We start from the raw sequence: 20,168 nt of genomic DNA, 5'->3' as shown, positions 1-20,168 counted from the left end.
ACCCACCACCCTCAGAGCAGGAGCCAGGCCTGAGGGAAGCTGGGGACTGGTGTCCCCTGCTGGCAGACACCCCGACTTCACCCACATCTGCTGCATTTTCTGCCACATCCCTGCTGGACGGCCAGGTGGAGGCAGTGAGTGATGCCTGCTCCCCCTCCACTTGGACAAAGTCAATGTCAATGAACACGCATTCTCTCCATTTCACTGGCTTCCCAAATGTGCCCAGCTTATAAAGAGAAAGGACTGACATTCCCCTGGGTTTCGAATGTAGAGTGTTCGAGTGTTATCCCTTTTTTAAATTATTCCCTCAATATTATCCCCTTGGTTTTGTTTAACTGGTACTCACGGAACGTTTCTGGAATGGTCTGTTTAAAAAGAAAAGCAACTCACAAGGAACCAGCAGCAATACAACTCTGGCTCTGGTAAACCATCTACCTGGCTGACCTGTGTGGGGAGAGGACTGGGGAGGGGGAGGTCCAGATGGAATTTTTGTCTTTATCCATGTTGCTTGCTTTCTCTAGTCAAGAGGGGTCACAGGACGGCTAGGCGCTGAAAGGTGTCATGGGCTCGGCTAGTCAGACCAAGCTTTTCTGGCTGAGGAGTCACAGAAACAGGCCCACATACAGTTAACAGAACTTTATTGTTAAATCACAGAAACTTTAGTGCAAAACAAACATCACGAAGTCCATTCAACAGCAATTGTGCGCCCTGCAGGCTGTGCTTGCTGCCTTTTGGCACAGAAGTGAACAGACGCTTCAGTGACCAAATGGGCGGCAAGAGACAAGGCCCCAGACGGCATCCACCCCACACCCAGCGACCCCTCAGCATGTCGTCTTCCACCAGGAAGCCAGAAGCCTAGGAGCTTATCATCTACATGTATTTGAAAAGAAAGTTCAAAAAGAGCATCTACAAGACAGGGGGAGGGCCGCAGAGCTGATGCAGAGCCTCAACAGCAGGCGGGTAGGGGAGCAGGCACAACACGACCACCAAACACACACACACACACACACACACACACACACAGCCGGCACAACACGACCACCAAACACACACACACACACACACACACACAGGCCAGGCCTGCAGGGCCTCCATGCAGAGCTAGCAGGTTACATTCAGGCGATGTCCCCCTTCCCACCCAAACCCAGAGAACCCCGAACAAGGCATCACCAGGAAGAGACACAGGAAAGTTGGGTCAAGCGTCGACCCAGGGACAGCAAACCCTCCACCCCACCAGCATGCTTCAGTCATCTCTGTGCTGTTCCACAGGCAATTACATTATTGAAAAAGCCTAACTAACCTGAGCTTCTCAGCCTTCACATCCAACTGTCTTTGTGTTGCTGCTTTGCACAGCAGCCAACAGGCCCAGGAAGGGGAGAAGGCTCCTCCTTAGGGCAGGAGGCCCCAGAGCTCAGGCCCACGCCCCTGTCAGGGCTCAGGACAGGACCGCAGCCCAAAGGGTGGGCATCTTCCTGTCGAGAAGCTCCAGCTCACGCCAGCGGAAAGCCCTCTCCCCTCCTCCTCCAGCAGGCGTCATGCAAGGGCAGGCTCAAAGGCCTCCAGTGCCGGGCAACACCACCCAGCCAGCAGAGAAAAGGGACACTGAAGCAGCTACGTCAGTGGGGGCTAGCACATCCCACGAAGACAGCAATGCTACAACAGGGAGACAGAAATGGGAGAGGTGGTGGGGGCCTATTTTTATAACAAAGTCAAATAGATCTGTGCGTTCATTCCCCCAGACACACAAGTAGGAAAAGATGCCGTGGTTTCTTCAAGATGGAATATCCCTCCTAGTTCCACACATGACGTCTGCAGTGCTCGACAGCCTGGCAGGAGAGAAGGAACTGGGTTTAGGCTTCAGATGACAAACTCCATTCCTGGCCCATTAGCGTTATCGCCCATTACCCAAAATGAGACCCTAGGTCAGCTGATGGCACCAGAGGCTGAGGACCCAGGGCAGCATCTCATTTAAAACCAGGGAGCATGTGGCCATCAGTTTGGGGAACTCATAAGAGCCTAGGGCAGCGGATGCACAGGTCCACAGTGTTTTGCATATGAGCAGCCATGCAGGCAGGGCTCGGGTCTTCATCTGCTTACACCCAGCAACCTGCTGCAGGCTCAGAGAGCTGCCAAGACACAAACTTCTGGCCAGAGTCGGGCTATACCTCAGCTTGGGCCTTGAGAAGTGGACCCAGGGGCACCTTTACCCAGGACGGCTGCAGAACCAGTTCTACCCCTGACCATGCTGTAGGACAGGGCTGAGGGTGCAGGTGGGCTGGAGAGAGGATCTGAACGCTGGGTGGGTAGTGGGGGTGGGGGGGAGGGGGGCTGAACCTCCCCACAGTGGCCCAAGATGACACAATCTCCCCTGACATAGTCATAAGGAAATCCAGTGAGGAAGAAAAAGTTGCGCAAAGTAGCATTAAGTAACAGGGGCTGGGCCAAACAGGAAGGCAGCAAGGGTAACCCAACCAGTGGCTGCCCAGCCAGGTCAGTGCCATAGCACCCTGGGGCTGCTGGGCAGGGGCCAGTTCTCAGGCCCTAAGTGAAGCTTCAGGCCAGGCTCCAGCCAGGGTCATCATGCTGGGGGTAAGGGGTGGGGGACTTGGGCCAGGGTCTGGGCAAGATTTCCACAGGCATTGTGCAATCCCTGGAGTAACCTCGTGCAAATCTGACACTGTCACAGAGGAACTGAAGACAAAAGCAAGGGAGCAGGAACAAGAAATGCTGAAATATATCCACTCTCACCCTCCTCTACCTAAATATAACAGTGAAGTTGGCCCTGCCTTTGCTGGGTGGCCATAGATAAGCCTAGTTGCCTCTCTAGGCCTCAGTTTCTTCACCTGCATGAAAGCAGGATAGAGAGCTGATCACCAAGTTTCCACTAAAGAAGGATTCTCACATGGGCTCCCTACTGGCCAGGCAGGCTTGTGGGGCCGTCCACTGAGCTACTCACATTGCACTGGGCAGCTGTCTCCGTGTTCTGGCACCAGTAGCTTGGGCCCCAGACACACTTCTCAGTTCCCAAAAGGGGCTTATGGGCTGGGGGGCAGGCTCCAATTTTCTATATGGTGAGAAAAGGACAAAAGGGGAAGAATGAGAGCTGCCCAACTCACCTTTTTCAGAGCTAAGATAACAGCTTCCAGAAGCTGCTAGAATCAGGGCTCTGATATACTCTCTCAGAACTTCAGGGTCACCGAGGAAAGCGACAGGGCTCAGGGGCATGGCTCCCTGCCTTCTCGGCTCTCCCACGCTCCACCCCCAGAGACTGTGACCATGGTCAAAGTCTCAGGGGAACCCTTCCAGGTCACGCAGCTCCCCAGGACACCTCTGCCCACTCACTAAGCACACGAAGGAGGGGTCCATTATCTCCACCAGGATCTCTATCAGCACGGGCTCATACTGGCTCACAAATTCGTCACACTGGAAAGCAAAACAGGGATATGGTCCAGGTCTGGGGGTGGCCAGGCAGAGTGGAGACACACATGGCTGGGCCAGGCAATGGACACACTCTTCAACGAGAGCCCCTGACGGTCTCAGCCCAGTGGGCCCTCAGGCCTCCCTTCCCAGATCCCCACCCACACCAGGTGTCCCCAGCTCAATTCATCTCCCACAGTAGCTCCACTTGACCCAGCAATTCATCTCCAAGCAGAGCCTTACCTGGACTCCATGCCTAGAGACCGAAACCACTGGCTTTCCCTCAAAACTTCAACCAGGAGGCAGTGAGCTACCCTACCCTTGCATGCTCCCAGCAGGTCTGGAAACTCTGCTTCTGGTTAAGAAGCAGGACCTGGTAAGAAGCGTACCTGCTTCTGGTAAGGGTCAGGCAGGAAGCTGCAGCCCTTTTCGAGAGCAGCCAGGATCTCTTGCTTAGTGCTGTTTTTCTCCAGGTTGTGATCCAAATAGCCAACCAGCTTCTTGCACACCTCACAGAAGCCACCGTCCTTCTCCTGAGTCACGTGCACTACAAAGAGGGCACAGAGTTCAAGGTTATAGCAGGGCCCTCCCAGGCCCAAGTGGGCACACACCCCCACCACGCCCTGTGCTCACCAGTCAGTGCAGGCAGCCCCGTGCTGGAACAGAGGTGGAGCATGGTGCATACCAGCTCAGGGCTGGCCTCCTCAAAGAGGATGGACAGAATGGAGGCGCCGTACGTGTCCACCACCTCCTGGCACTCTTTCGACAAGGACGTGGGCAGCTTCGAGCACACTGTGTCCAAAGCATGGAGTATTTCTTCCTGAAACACACCAAGGGAGAAGACGGGCGAGGGTGGGAGAATTCGGAAAATACCAACAAGCCAGGAAATGAGCCCCCAGAAGACTACAGAGCCACAGGGCAGGGCAGCAGTGGCCTCCTCTATCCACGACTTGGGATGCACTGGGGGGGCCAGGGTCATAGCCTTCTGTAAGTGCATCCAGGCCATACATATTCCCAGGCTGGTGTCAAACACCAGCAAGGGCCGAATGCCTTCTTCCACCAGATTCTCCCACTGAGAGGCTCTGGTTCAGGGACAGGAGAGGCCTCCCTCTGCGGGGAGGACGGCATACCTCAGTCTTGTTGTTGGCCATCATCTTGACGAGCTCCTTCACCAGGTATTCACAAACCTCGCAGTACACACTGGCCTTCGCCGGGGCCATGTCCTTCTGTGGAAAGGACAGAAGGATAGCACTTCCACGTGGGGACTCAGGGCCCCAGTCCTGCCCCCCCAAAGAAGAAGGGACAGCAACCAGGGTGGATCAGCCACACTGAGGCCACTATCGACTGAACACAAAGTGACATGTGGCTTCCTCCCGACATCCAAGTTCAAGTCCCTACTAATTTTTATACAACAGGGAACCCATTCCTTTCCCCAGCCCTCGACCACCGGCCTCTCACGCAACCCCGCAAAATAAAACCCAGGAATTTATGTTTTAGAAGACAGAAACAGTCCCCCTCCCCACCCCGAAGAGCTTGCCCACATGATGTGTTAAGACAATCATTTCATCATTCGGTGCTCATCTTGGGGAGGTGGGTGGAGGAGCAGGAGCAAGTGAGGGCGTCGCTGTCCACTATGAAAAAGACAGGCTCCACACATTTCAGGGCAGTTCTTGAGTCTCCCAAATCTCATGAGCACTTGAGACTGCTTTTCTAGAACCTACCCTTAATAAAGCAATACGGGACAGGCACGGTGGTTCACACCGATGATCCTAGCAGTTTGGGAGGCCGAGGTGAGAGAACTGCCTGAGCCCATGAGTTTGAGACCAGCCTGGGCAACTTGGCGAGACCTCATCTCTACAATCAATAAAAAATAAAATAAAATAAAATAAAATAAAAAAAAGCCGGGCATGGTAGAGTGCGCCTGTAGTTCCAGCTACTTGGAAGGCTGAGACAAAGGATCTCCTGAGCCCAGCAGGTCGAGGCTGCGGTGGCCATGAGCATGCCACTGCACTCCAACGATAGAGTGAGACTCCAACTCAAAAAAATTAAAAAATAAAAAATAATAATAATAAAAACAAAGCAATACTGCAGCTGGGCACAATGGCTCATGCCTATAATCCCACATTTTGAAAGGCCAAGGTAAGAGGATTCCCTGAACCCACAGGTTCGAGACCAGTCTGGGCAACATGGCGAGACCTCATCGCCACAATAAATCAAATCAAAAAACTACCCAGGTGTGGTGGCACATGCCTGTAGTTCCAGCTACTTGGAAGGCTAAGGAGGAAGGATCGCCTGAGACCTGCAGGTTGAGGCTGTGGTGGCCATGAGTGTGCTACTGCCCTCCAGTCTGGGAGACAGAGTGAGACTCCGACTCAAAAATAAATAAATAAAGCAATACTGTTAGAAAATTTTCTGTAGACACTGGCTACAAGTGTCCACAAAGCACCCAAAATGTAGCTGGTTAACCAAGGAGTTGAATTTTTAATTTTTCTCCATTTTATTTAAATTAATTTAAGTAGTCCCATGTGGTTAGAAGACAAATTATGACTCTTTTCTCTGGTCATTACTTTGGTCAGCAGTGTGGACTGGGTGGGGCCTCGGAGCCTTTTGTGAGGAGCAGGAAGCAGAGCTTCCAGGCTCCATCGGGTCCTAAGCCCTCCCTGTGAGCTACACACTCTGCACACGCAGACAAGGAGACAAGACAGCTGGGAGTCAAGCGCCATGGGGTACTCTGGACCAAGAGTGTACACATGTGCCATGCGTCAAGGCGTCATGGGGCCTGGTCCTGAAGAACTAGCATGCAGACCTCATGGGCGCCAAGGACATCCCCTGTTCACCACAGCCCCTCACACACTGCCTGACCTATCATAAGTGCCAAATACAAACCTATTATGGGATGAAGTGGCAGATCTTTACCAAGGGAGGATTCTAGAGAAATGAAATACACCCCCACCCATACACGTACGGCTATGGACCCAGCAAGGCTTCTGCATGAGCTCTGAAGGGGTGTCGTGGGAACATCAAGTCTGTGCTATGGCCAGAGGACAGAGAAGGACCCAGACAGTACATGTGGCGAGGCGAGGCTAGGGCCGGGCACTGAAAAAGCCTCTCTCAATGGCGTGCTTTGAAAAAACTCAGGGTGGAGGCTGCATTCGTTCAGAGATACCATAAACCAGTGGTCTCAAACTCCAATATTCTAGGACCCAGGCAGGGAACCAAAGAGTGTAATTCATAGGATGTAGCACAGCAGGGAACCACGTGGCACTGCAGAGTCCTGGCCGCACACAACAGTGACAACAGGTACCTTAATGGGGTCCACCAGTTCCAGGGCAGGGACGACAGTCTCGGCAGCCACTTTGGCAGGAATCAGAGTCTGCATGGGCATTTCCTTCACCTCATCACAGAACCCAACCATCCCACAAATCTCCCTGGGTTGCTGTAGAGAGCAAAGAACACACAGTGAGAAGCAGGCCAGCGCCCAATGCCCCGCAGGCCCGTTCCCTGTACACACTGGTTAGGGTGCTGGAAGCACCCTGGTCCTAGTGTCAAGATGACCCTCTGCCAAGACAGGCAGATTCCAGATTCAATGTCAAAGGGCTCGTGTGCAAAGGCAGAGCGTGTGTGCCAGTTATATCTGGGAGGGGAGGCCACACAGGCTCTGAAGGGACAGCAAACAGAGCCACAGTCTCTGCTGCTCCATCCGGGGCCACCATGGGGAAGGGAGATGCCCCAGCACCTCAAATCTCCAGGGACACCTGGTCTGCTCTAGAATGTATTTTTCAGGTCACTCTCAGTAGGAAGCAAGCTATATGTTCCTTCTAGAAGGGGAATCACCATGCCCATAAACAGAAAGCCAAATGTGTTCAAAATAAAACCACGCCGGATCTTTCTGTGCCAAGACCATGTAAAATGATGCATTAAGGGGAAATGCTGACTTAAAAAAATATATTCTGTGAAAATTCTCTGAACACCATGAACATTCCATGTTCACAACTGTACACAGTACACATAAAAACCCAACCCTCAAGTTGAGGAATCACTTCAAGCCTCAAGGTCTCCAGAGTGATCCCCTTTCACCATCTAGACACCAAACCACAGAGAACTAGACGGTTTGGACTTCTTGACCATTCTACTACAAAGGCTGAGAGCAAGTCAAGTATACAAACTCTGTATACTGTGTACATCAGATGCAACCAGCAGCCAGGTCTGAACCTGACAGTATTTGCCTCACCACCAAACTCTAAAGCAGTGGGATCAGGAGTGCTAACGAGTTGTTAAGGAAGAGAGCTATGCCGTGCCCCGGTGCATCTTGTTTTAATGCCAAGGCTCTATAATTAAGTAAGGTTGAGGGAGCCTTAAAAGTAGATCCCAAACACCCTGTCTTCGGCATGCCTTAAGAATGGGGGACAAAATCAGAATGTGGCTGAAGATACAGCAAGCTTTTTAGGAAAAAGATGCCAAGATACAGGAGATGAATGACAGCTTTGTTCTAACTCCTTGAGGAGGCCAAGGTGAAAATGCAGGCATTTCAACCAAAGTCCTCTCCCATTAGACTTCAAAAGACCTTCAAAAACATCTGCAACTCTAACTCTGGAGAACAGATGCCAATGTTCAGAAGGGGGCAATGCTCGGCATGGCCCCAGAGGGAGCACTGGCTTAGAGCAAGTATGGAGGTAGGAGTCAATGCCAGCAGGGTGCCATCTGATGTTGATGTGGCTTTAGAGCCCAAAGGACTCTGTCACTCAGAGGGGAAGAAGTCACAATCAAGAGATTGTTTCCAACTCTCTGGATCCAACAGCTGGGAACAGTCTGCCAGCTGTTTGCAAATGATTTGCTCATGCAGCAGAAGCATTTCTGGGGTTATGAAAAACAGCACTAAAGACATGCATTGCCTACATGCGTTGTGACAGACACAAGGTGTCCTAGGGGATGTCGGGCCTACAGCAATGGAAGCTGAGGCACCTCAGGGCCACCCATGGTTCCCCACTGTCACTGGTGGCCTGCATGTATGCATGCTGTGTGTTGATTCTGACCAGAAAGCAAGACTCTGTTGGCTTCGTTTTTCTGACCCCCTGAAGGGCAGATGAGACCCCCAACACCTCAAGTGCTGAATCACAGGGGAAAGAAGAAGCTCTCCCCAGACTATTAACAGAGAGGGACCCTGCCTCTTGCAACCATTCCTTGTATCTGTCAGAGTTAATCATGTCATACCAAAAAAAAAAAGCAAGGTAACTAGAAAAAGCAGCAGATCACTACTACAAGCAAATTCCAACACATACCTGATCCTGCTGTTGAACAAAAAAACAGGAAATCGGAGATGGAAATAAAAGGAAAGGACACAACAGTTAAGAAAAATTAAAATAACAATCAAGCAGTTAATCAGGTGTAAGGATGTCACAAGAAACTTAGGAGAAATGCTCTAGAGGTCAGACCTTAGCAACCTACTTTGTTTCTACTCTCCTGGACAAGGGGGCCCTGAAAGCTACTAGACCCTCCAGGGATAAGACCACTTGAGCCTGGTCCAGCTAGTGTGTATGCTGGCCCCCCACCTGACACACTAAATCATGTTCAAAACCCTGTGCGGCAAGTCCCCCAGAAAACAACACTTTGCTGGGCGCGGTGGCTCAAGCCTATAATCCCAGTACTTTGAGAGGCTGAGGCAAAAGGACTGCCTGTGCCTAGGGGTTCAAGACCAGCCTGGGCAACTTGGCGAGACTTCATCCCTACAATAAATCAAAAAATTAGCCGGGCGTGGTAGCGCACACCTATAGTTCCAGCGACTTGGAAAGCTGAGGCAGAAGGACTGTCTGAGCCCAACAGGTTGAGACTGTGGTAGGCAAGAGCATGGGCAACAGAGTGAGACTCCAACTCAAGAAAAATAAAAATCCAATACTTTATAAAGGTTCTCCATCCCCAGAAGCCTAATCTCACCAGGCTGCAGGGCTGCCCAAATAAGGGGGTGTGTGTTATAAAACACACGCTGAGGGCTCAGGGATCCTGAACCAGACTATCCACTGCCCAGGCCTCATGGCAATCTTCCCTAGGAGGTCAACAACACAAGCCTGGAAGGCCAATTTGACAACAGGCCAAAAGCCATGTGCTCTGATTCAGCAATTCCAGCTTTAGTTCTCTACACTAAGGGGAAAAAAAACAGGAGTGTGCACCCCCAAAGGCAACTGTGAAAACCACCTAGACACCCAACCATGAGGCCTGGTTACTAAATTATGTTTTATGCACATTGTTGGTTATTATGTAGCCACTTAATTATGTGTACGAGGATATTTAATGACCAATGTATTTTTAGGGAAAATACAAAGTAGTATATAAAACATGACCCCACTGATGTCTTTTGAAACCCCAAGTGATTTTTGACATGAGACGTCTTAATCGTATTTTCAAAAAATTTCTACATGGTATAACTTTTATGAATAGAAAAATATTTAAGGTAGTTCTAAGGAAGCAAGTCACATGGCTTTTTTAACTTACTGCAGGTACATGTCTTTGTAAACTGCCTTAAACTGTGTTTAGAACAAAGTAGGGTATAAGCCAGACACAGTGGCTCATGCCTGCAATCCCAGCACTTTGGGAGGCGGAGGCAAGAGGATTGCCTGAGCCCAGGGGTTCAAGACCAGTCTGGACAACTTGGCAAGACCTCGTTTCTACAATAAAACTTAGCTGGGCATGGTGGCGTACGCCTACAGTTCCAGCTACTTGAAGGAGTGAGGTGGAAGGATCGCCTGAGCCCAGCAGACTGAGGTTTTGGTGGCCGTGAGCGTGCCACTGCACTCCAGCCTGGGCAACAGAGAGACTCTAACCCAAAAATAAGAAAAGAAAAATATGACTCATAATCCCAAATAAACTATTGCTCCTTGACAGCCAACTTGAGTTGGCTAGAGCAGGGCCAGAGAGTAAATCTTTTATTTTAGGCTTCCCAAGCCTTAAGGTTTCAGCTGCAACTCAACTGGGTTATTGTAGCACAAATTGGGAGTCACTGTGATTCATTATTTACAAAACAGGTGGTGGGCCACAGTTTGCTGACCCTTGGATTAGAGAACAAACTCAAGACTGTATGTTAATCTCAAGGAAGTCAGAAGGTCCTCCTGACAGAGAAGGAAAAGGCGCCTCCCACCCCTGGCCCTGTCAGGTAGAAGACGTAAGGAGGTCAGGAGGTCGGTGCCCGTTCCCAGTGTGCGAGTGCCTTCGGGCCACCCTGCTCTGCAGACAGTCTCCTGCCCGGGCTGGCTGGCTCATTTCTCCACCTCTAAGGAAGGAGTGTCCCTAACCTGGATGCAACAGAAGCCAGTGCAGGAGGTATGGGCTCAGGCAGCAGCTACAGTCAACACTGCTGCAGTGCAGAGGACCAACTCAGGGGGCAGTATCCCCCAACTCGAGTGCAACACAGCAATTTTCAGCCCGGCTGAGTTACAGAGCACACTATTTCTATGGACCCTAGGGTTAAAGCCAGATCTAGAAATCTGATGGCCAGCTGCATATGCAGAGACAAACCAACTGCCAGGCAGCTGCCAGAGCAGCAGGATGCTTCCGCCTTTCCCCAGGCAGAGGGAGGGACTGAGACTACCCAGGGAGAGTCCACCACCCAGAAGGCTCATGTGGCCCAACTCAATATTCCAAGGTAAAAAGGGGAACTAAACCATGTAATTTGTCAAATTCATGGAGATGACAAAATGTGAAAACTGCTAACAAGAGGCTTTCAGGGCCACCTACCATATGCATCAGCATCTGGATAGCAATTTCAGAATACTGGTTGATGTAGTTCTTGCACTACAGAGAAGAGAAACAGATTGTTAGTTAAACTCATCACTGCAACGGTGCACCAAAACAAACACAAAACAAACAAAAAACCCCAGGTTTTCCAACAGTATCAACTGGTGACTATCAAACAAGTTTCCAAGAGTAAAATATTGTAAATGTCTGCTCTGGGCAACTTTAAATAAGATGAAAACAACAATTTGGTTATTCTGCAATTCACAGGAAATATGTGCAACTGATGTCTTGAAAATATTCACCAAGGAGCCTCAGCAATTCCATTTTCCCATTTCCTTTATTCTATGGCCCAAACCTGCCCCCAGGTCCTACAGCAACTGCTCAGTGGCAATTTAGAGAACGTGGCTAAGGGGTATCCTGCTTAGGAAGCAGAGATTACCATTCTAAACAGCAGACATTCTCAGATAGATTATAAAGTCTAAGTCCAGTAGATTCAAGTTATAATGATTTTTAACTGCCTATTTTCATGCAAATCTAGATGTTTCCTGTAGACCCTCAGAGATGACTCTTGTCATAACTGGGTTGCTTCTCCAGTGAGCAAACCAAGGGTAATACAACAGTCCTCAGGGAGGGTTCAATTGGGAAACCAATTAAAATAGTGATCTGAAAAGACACTTAAAATGAGGCTACCAGCTTCCCAGGCTTTTTTTTTTTTTTCTGAGCAAACGTTCGTTATGCAGGTACCTGTGTTGATGAGGTATGTGCACCTCCCCCCTCAGATTCCCACTACTGCCAATCCCTCCAGGCTTTCAAGATAAATATGTGTTAACCTGATTGACATTCTTGGAGAAAACCTCATCTCCTAGGGCCAGTCATTCCCACCCAGGAAGACCACAGTAGATCCCAGAGCACAGAGTTATTACATGCCAGTCTGGCAGGTTTTTTTGGTTGTCGGGTACTAGGCTGGCATTTTGGCTTTACACATCCAGTTAATGAATGTGGTTAACAATGCTAGACAAGGGTCCAAGAAATGAAACCAACTAAGAGGTCACCAAAATGAGTTTCTCAGTCAACAGGACTAAGGGGGGCTTCCAGGTGATCCTCTGGCAACCCCTACATGGCCTCCCTAAGGCTGACAACCACACTCGCCGCAGGAGCACACCTGGAAGTCTGAATCTCACATACGGTCACCAGGCTTTTCAAGACAAGTTTATAAGGGGTTCTGAGGTGTTCCTATTACATCTGTGACTGGGAGGCAGAAATACTTTCACAAAAGTGGTTTCCTTCCGCTCATTTGCCCCCAGAGTTTTCTTACATATCCAGATTCAGTTAACAAAAATAAATACTCCCCACTACCTATTCCAGCTGCTTTCTGGGAAAAAGGACAAGAGTGGTTGTCTTCTTCTCAGCCATTTGACTGGTACCACGGGAAATGAACTGTTACCTTTTCTTGGTTCCGCCACTCCTGTCTCTAGAGCCCACCTCCCAGGCCCAGAATATTCTCAGACGAGGCTCACCATGTCAGCCATGCCAGGCCCCAGACGGTCACACTGCTCCCTGGCATGATCCACCAAGGCTTCGACAAAGGTAGAATTAGTCCTTACAGCATTCTGGATGTCAGTCACCATCTGAATGCAGTCCTGGCAGACATCCCCATCAGCCTACAGGGAAGGGGCAGTTAGCCTGGCAACACTGTGAAGAGGATTCATAATCCTAGGAAAATGTCCATATACACTCATGGCCACCAGCCCTGGGGGGACTTACTGAACAGTTCCTAATGTGCTTTACAGGCTCTAAAATTACCAATAAGGGCTGGGCACAGTGGCTCATGCTTATAATCCCAGTACTTTGGGAGGCTGAGGTGGGCAGATTGCTTGAGCCCAGGAGTTTGAGACTAGCCTGAGCAACACAGCAAGACCTGTGTATACAAAGAAAAGTAAAAAAAAAAAAAAAGTACAGGGCATGGTGGTACATGCCTGTAGTCCTGCTACTCAGTATGCTAAGGTGGAAGGATCACCTGAGCCTAAGAGGTCGAGGCCGCCATGAGCCACCATCATTATATCATCCCACTGCACTCCAGCCTGGGCAACAGACTGAGATCCCAACTCAAAAAAATTTTTAAATGGCCTGGTGTGGTGGTTCAAGTCTGTAATTCCAGCACTTTGAGAGGCCGAGGTAAGAGGACTGCCTGAGCTCAGGGTTTGAGACCAGCCTGAGCAACTTGGTGAGACCTCACCTCTACAATAAATCAAAAAATTAGCTGGGCATGGTAGCACACACCTGTAGTTCCAGCTACTTGGAAGGCTGAGGCAGAAGGATACCTGAGCCCAGCAGGTCGAGGATGCAGTGACCGTGAGCGTGCCACTGCACTCCAGCCAGGATGACAAAATGAGACTCCAACTCAAAAATAAAAATTAAAAAAATTTAAAATTACCAATAGGCTTAAAATCAATTAGGTGTTCATTACAGTAACAGTATAGTACTTTAGAAGTTCCACAGTACAGTCATTTGAAGCCTGGCTCACATAACTGCAGAGTCAAGAGAGTTTAAGAACCAAGGAAGCACCCTGCTTGCCCCTTTCTTCTCCAAAGCAACCAAACATGGGATCCTCAGCGGCTGGGCCGCTGCTTTACCTTCGGCTGAGGCTTGCTGCGGGGGCTGTCCTGAGGGTAGAGGAGGAGGGGGATGTTGGCCATGAAGGGAGCCACCACCTCGGTCATGTCCACTTCTGGGATCTTGTTGGACTCGAGCTGCTTCTGGTGGTTTAGCTCTGCCAGGTGCTTCTGGAGAGACTTGCAGAAGCCCATGGCGGAGCACACCTCCCCGGGATTGCTCTGGGGGTGAAAGAAGCCCAGCTGAAAACCCTCCCGGAGGAAACAACACAGACAACCTGGTGCCCCTGACTTGGTCCCTCTCCTTAAATCCCTTAAAAAGAAAGGTAAAACGTTGTTCAAGTTCAAACTGCTCAGCATGCAGAGAACACCAAAGTTACAATCCGTGTGGTCCACTACACAGCAACCTCTCAGCTTCTGATCTGCTTTAGAGGAATACCAGCTTCTGGTGGGAGGAGAAGGGTGGCAATTCCTCCTCCAACAAACACAAATCCCCTGGCTGTAAACACCTTCCCTATGCTGATGGCTCAAGTTTTTACCTCTTACCTTGACACACATGCACATGTCCATCTCACAGACATCTCAAATTTACCTGAGTCCACCCCACCAAGCCTGTTCCTCCTCCATCTCCACTTTAGCAAATGGTTCCTCCATCACTTTCCCAGAAGCCTGGAAGACATTCCTAACTCTCCTCTCCTTACAGCCCCTCCATGAGCAAGTCCAGTCTGTATGTCCTCCAAAACAGAATTTGCATCTATCATCTTCACTATTCTCATCACGTCTCCCTCACAGCAATGAACCCCTGAGGATCCTGCCAGAGTCCCCTTCATCATTCCCATCCACTGAACCATCTGACGTATGCTCCTATGGCCACGACACTCCCAGGGCTTCCTGCTGCTCCTGCAACCCTTGAACACAGCCTGGAGGGCCTTGCGTGACATAACCCTGCCTTCCTCGACAAAACCTGGGTCCTGTCTCGGGACACTCCTACCCCACTGGCCCTCTTCCATCATTCAAACACCTCTTCTTTCTTAGGATGTTTCTAATTCCACAGAGCCAGCTCCCTGTACGTTGCTGAAAACCTAGTCTCCGGCAGTTTGTGTACAATACATACTTGCCAAATGAAAGATAAGCAGCCTTGTAGTAAACCTCCAAGGATATTCCCTAATTTTCCCTCAATTATGAATTCACATAAACCCACAGAAATGAAGTTATTTGCTTGTTCAACGGATCAATTAGAGGTCTGACATGATCTACCCAATGAACATCTGTCAGTGTTACGCCGACTTCTAGTCCTTCTGCAATCCTACCAGTCCCTTACATACCACACCTCACCAACCCCAGCACACCCCAAGCAGAGTAGCCTGCTGTGCCATGGCTCTTTGGGACATCAAACTGCAGAAAAGCACAGCAAAGCTTCCATCTTAACCACTCTACTCTGGCTGGTGCATCCGTGGGCCCCAGAAATTCCTGGGAGGGAGAGCCTCTTCCCTGCCACTTACGATCTGTCCTTTAATCATGTCCAGGATAACGGGCAGGTAGGAGTCCACAGTTTCCTTGCACGAGGCAGACATGTTAGGCTTGGGGAGCCAGTCACAGGTCTTCTCCAGGCACACAAGCATCTCCTCCTGGAGACACAAAGGCCAGGGTCAGAACCGGGATGGCTTCCTCCCTGCACTGCGGGGACAGTAAGCCCTCTGCGACTCCCAGAAAAAGCAAGCCTGGCAAACTGCCAACCCTCAGAGAATAGGACCCATAGAGGGCCAGAGGCTACCTATGGCTCCTATGGCTCCCTCAGATCAGTTAAGCAAAAGCAGACATGAGAGAAGATCCTCTGGTCTGCAGTCTCACAGGCACAGGGAATTTTAAGCAGAGACAATAAACTGGACCTAGATGTTAGTGGCATACAGTATAAAATCCCAGGCCAGGCGAAGTGGCTCACACCTGTAATCCCAGTATTTTGGGAGCCAGAAGTGAGAGGACTGCCTGAGCCCAGGGGTTAGAGACCAGCCTGGGCAACTTAGCAAGACCTCATCTCTACAATAAATCAAAAAAATTAGCCGGGTGTGGTGGTGCACACCTGTAGTCCCAGCTACTTGGAAGGCTGAGGCAGAAGGATTGCCTAAGCCCAGCAGGCTGAGGTCACAGAAGCCGTGACTATGCCACTGCATTCCAGCCTGGATGATAGAGTAAGACTCTGATGCAAAATAAATAAATAAATTAAATTAAATTAAAATAAAATCCCAATTAACTTTGGGCATTTAATACTTAGTCCAAGGCCGGGCTCAGTGGCTCAGTCTGTAATGCCAGTACTTTGGGAGGCCGAGATGAGTGGATTGCCTGAGCCCGTGGGTTCGAGACCCGCCCAGGCAACTTGGCGAGACCTCATCTCTACAATAAATCAAAAATTAGCCGGGCGTGGTGGCGTGCACCTTGGAAGGCTGAGGCGGAAGGATCACCAGAGCCTGGCAGGTCGAAGCTGCGGTGGCCAGGAGCGTGCCACTGCACTCCGGTCTGGGCGACAGAGTGAGACTCCAACTCAAAAAAAAAAAAGTACTTAGTCCAGGGGTCAACAAGGTAGGCCCTTCTGCCTATTTCTCTATAGCCCACAACTATGAATGATTTCTACATTTTTTAAGCATATCTTAAAGAGACTGTGTCAGAGAGAGGATATGGCCCAAAGACCTAAAATATTTTCTCCCTGGCCCTTTGCAGAAGTCATTTGTGTCTCCCAAGCCTAGACTACTCTTGAGGCCCTCAGAGGCAAAGTGCTCTTAAGGAACCAGTGTGTGTGCCCGTTGCCCCCCTTCACAGTCCCTCACCTCGGTGGCGTTGTCTTTTAGCATGTTGCCAACTGCAGTGACGACATCTTTGCATATGTCACAGGGAAGGGATTTCTAAGGAAAAAACATAAGGGAGAGAGATCTGTACCTGTAGGACACAATGCACACCCCACACGGCGGAAAACTCCCATGGTCAAAGACCACCTTCCATGGTGTGTCCTAGATGGCTGGGACAGGAAGCAGGCACCAGGCAGATGCCAGTGCCTCTGCATTCACCCTGAGCTGCTTACCTGCACTCTCTCTACCTTCCACCTCTCAGTCAAGTGAAGGACATAGTCACTCCAAAGCCAGTCATCAGGGCCCCACTTGGCCCAGAGGCCACGGAAATTCTAACCAGTTCTCACAGCTCTTGCACAGCTCGCTTCTTGACGTCAACACTATGGACCCACAGAGAAGAAACTAACATGTCTGAGTGACATGAAGGGACTCTTGGGGGAACTTAGTAGCATTTACAGAAATCAATCTGAACCTTTAGACCTAGTTGGCTAATACAGTTGTCCTCTGGTACCTGCAGGGGTATCTGAGGACTCCCATGGATATCCAAATTCCAGAATGCTCAAGTCCCCAGTCACCCTCCACATCTGTGGATAGAGAAGGCTGGTTGGACTGCACCTGGGGTCATACCAAGAGAGGGCCAGGCCACAAGACCATCCAATCACAGTTTCAAAGTCCTCAACTCATTCAACTTGGAAGGAGGAAGCAGTACTGAAAACAAGATTGAAGGTAGCCACTATTTCATTAAGCACTGGCCAGACCATGTATTCGTTGAGCTATGGCCTCCATGTTTTCTTCACTTTGGCCCCCTCCTCTACCTTGGGGAGGTGAATCCTCTCTCTTTCTCTCTAATTTACTTTCTAAACAAACTTTGTTTGAAAACTTAAAAAAAAAAAAAAGACTGAGGGCAACCTCAAGATTGAGAACTCAAATCTGGGCCAGGTGTGGTGGCTCATTCCTATATTGCTATCACTTTGGGAGGTGGAGATGAGAGGATTACCTGAGCCCAGGGGTTTGAGAACAGCCTAGGCAACTTGGCAAGACCTTGTCTCTACAATAAATCAAAAAATTAGCTAGGCACGGTGGTGCATGCCTATGGTTCCAGTTACTTGGAAAGTTGAGGCAGAAGAATCACCAGAGCCCAGCAGGTTGAGGCTGCACTGGCCATGAGCATACCACTGCACTCTAGTCTGGGGGACAGAACGAGACTCCAACTCAAAAAAACAAAACCAAATCTGAAGACAGTTTTGGCTAGAAGGCAGTTTTCCAGTGAATAATTCCAAAACTATTCCTAAAAGGGGTATTATTTAAGCTTTCTTCTCTTACTAAAGAAGTTGCTGAGTGTTGGGAATTGGCACTGCAAACTCACTGGCCATTATCTAGGGAAGGGGGAGCTGCAGAGGCCAGAAAGCAGCTGGGAGCACACAGGGCAGCAGGCCTGGAAGACCTCGTCCCATCTGCCACCAAGAGACAGGTAGCCTCCATTACATCTCTGAGCCTCCATTTCCTCTGCGGTAAGTGGGTACACCCGCCCACAGGCCATGCCTCCTACACAGGTTCACAATAAAGACTAAACAAAACCAGGCAAGAGCAAGCACTCTGCCAATCCAGCAGTGAGTTCTGCTATCAGGGGACCCCAAGGAGCGCGGGGGCTGGAGTGTGGCGGGTGCTCACCACCGTGGGCTTATTCCAGACGGTCTGCAGGCAGTGCTTCACGGCCCCGCAGTCAGCCGCCGTCTTCACGTTCTGGCACCACACTGCCGAGCCTCTCGTGCATTCCTTCAGACCAAGGACTGGGCCTGCGAAGGCTGAAAGGAAAGCTGACGTGAGAAGATGGCCTGCTTTCTGGCAGGCCAGGTCCACCTCACTTATCTCCCTAGGGCCGGGGGGCAGCCCTGCCAGGGCAGTAGGACACTCTCACTCGGCCCTCCACACAGCATCTGAAAACTCCAGTCACACAGCCACATGCCTGTCCAGTCCAAGAAGCCGGCTGTCATTGTCACAGGGCTGGAAGGAACTGATTTATCTGCTTCACTTTTATCCCCTCCAACTATTTTTGAACAGTATTAGGACGTTAAATCTTTATAAACCTAAAAAGTTTCCATAAGTAATGAAAGAAATCACAGGAGAAAAGACTGACAGATTTAAATAGGGAAGATTTTAACTTCCGAAGAATGAGTAACAGCTGCAGAACAAAGGGTTTTGCAGGGCATGGTGGTTCATGCTTGTAATCCCAGCAAGGCAAGAGCACTGAGCCCAGAGGTTCGAGACCAGCCTAGGCAACTTGGCGAGACCTCATCTCCACAATAAATCAAAAAATTAGCCGGTCGTGGTGGCACGTGCCTGTAGTTCCAGACGGTCTGCAGGCAGTGCTTCATGGCGCCACAGTCAGCCGCCATCTTCATGCTCTCGCACCACACCATCGAGCCTGAAGGCTGAAGCAGAAGGGCCCAGCAGGTCAAGGTTGTGGTGGCCGTGAGCATGCCACTGCACTCCAGGCTGAGTGACAGAGTGAGACTCCAACTCAAAACAAAAACAGAAGCAAAACCTGTAGCAAAACCACCACAATTCATACCCCTATTACACCAAGCAATTGATTCTTTAAGTTGTTTAAGCAAAAGAGCACTTTTATAGATCTAATTCTGCTGTGTGAGCCTTTGCATACACACAAGTTTCCTAGCAGAAAATAAGACTCACTAGCCACTTCGACACCACAAAGTGAACATGTGTCCACTCAAAACCAGGTGCATGCCGACCTGTAGAATCCCATGACGGGAAAAACAGAGATAGGTTCCACACCACCTGGGACCAGAGAAACACAGGTTAGAGCAAGGGGCCATATTTTCAAATTTAAGTTAGCCAAGGAGAAACTTCTGTGACAAGTTTGTAACAAAAGATTCATTCTTCCAGGGCTGATGGGTAGTGTGAAGGCTAAGTACTTCTCAAAATGAATGTATTTCAAGGACTGAACAAAAAAATCCCTCTTCCTGGCCGGGTTCGGAGGCTCAGTCTGTAATCCCGCACCTTAGGAAGCCAAGGTGAGTGAATTGCCTGAGCCCGCGGGATCGAGACTCGCCTGGACAACTTGGCAAGACTTCATCTCTACAATAAATCAAAAATCCCTCTTCCAAAAGCAACTCACTTCTACAAAAACCTTAAAGAAACACAGCAATTTAAGAAATAAGATGTGACATGTATAAATATATTTATTGAGTGTAATTTACAATACTAAAAACAAGCAGATATGGCCTGAATGGTCAAAAATAGAGGGGAATGCCTGGTGTGGTGGCTCACACCGGCACCCCCAACACTTTGGAAGGTGTAGGCGAGAGAATTGCCTGAGTCCAGGGGTTTGAGATCAGCCTGGACAACCTGGTAAGACCCCTTCTCTACAATAAACCAAAAATTAACTGGGTGTGGTGGTACACACCTGTAGTTCCAGCTACTTGGAAGACTGAGGTAGAAGGATCGATCACCTGAGACCGGCAGGTAGAGGCTGTGGTGGCCAGAGTGTGCCACTGCACTCCAGCCTGGGTGACTGAGTGAGGCTCCTACTCAAAAAAAAAAAAAAATAGAG

At 49.8% G+C, this 20,168-nt stretch overlaps 1 protein-coding gene across 6 annotated transcripts in view; it reads right to left on the bottom strand.

Moving 5' to 3' along the window:
* Positions 1–1,254: 1,254 nt before the first annotated feature.
* PSAP (prosaposin) overlaps positions 1,255–20,168 on the bottom strand; it is a 34,575-nt gene continuing 15,661 nt past the window's right edge. Inside the window, exons 3-16 of one of the 6 annotated variants that reach the window (XM_021710753.1) lie at positions 18,266–18,390; positions 16,577–16,651; positions 15,257–15,382; positions 13,776–13,976; positions 12,660–12,803; positions 11,143–11,199; positions 8,697–8,705; positions 6,722–6,853; positions 4,548–4,643; positions 4,051–4,237; positions 3,807–3,964; positions 3,343–3,423; positions 2,957–3,064; positions 1,713–1,826 (exon numbers count right to left, since the gene is read on the bottom strand). In XM_021710753.1, the coding sequence (XP_021566428.1) occupies positions 1,791–1,826; positions 2,957–3,064; positions 3,343–3,423; positions 3,807–3,964; positions 4,051–4,237; positions 4,548–4,643; positions 6,722–6,853; positions 8,697–8,705; positions 11,143–11,199; positions 12,660–12,803; positions 13,776–13,976; positions 15,257–15,382; positions 16,577–16,651; positions 18,266–18,390 (1,535 nt within the window). In that variant the 3' untranslated portion in view covers positions 1,713–1,790. Of the gene's footprint in view, positions 1,827–2,956; positions 3,065–3,342; positions 3,424–3,806; positions 3,965–4,050; positions 4,238–4,547; positions 4,644–6,721; positions 6,854–8,696; positions 8,706–11,142; positions 11,200–12,659; positions 12,804–13,775; positions 13,977–15,256; positions 15,383–16,576; positions 16,652–18,265; positions 18,400–20,168 lie in introns of all 6 variants that reach the window. The other 5 variants (XM_008054749.2, XM_021710754.1, XM_021710756.1 and 2 more) reach the window with 5 other exon arrangements.

This window comes from Carlito syrichta, unplaced genomic scaffold (assembly GCF_000164805.1).
Source record: "Carlito syrichta isolate Samal-C Ts95f unplaced genomic scaffold, Tarsius_syrichta-2.0.1 Scaffold301031, whole genome shotgun sequence".
NCBI classification, from domain to species: domain Eukaryota; kingdom Metazoa; phylum Chordata; class Mammalia; order Primates; family Tarsiidae; genus Carlito; species Carlito syrichta.
Note: the sequence above shows the minus strand (reverse complement) of the source record. Positions and strands in the feature narration are given on the sequence as shown.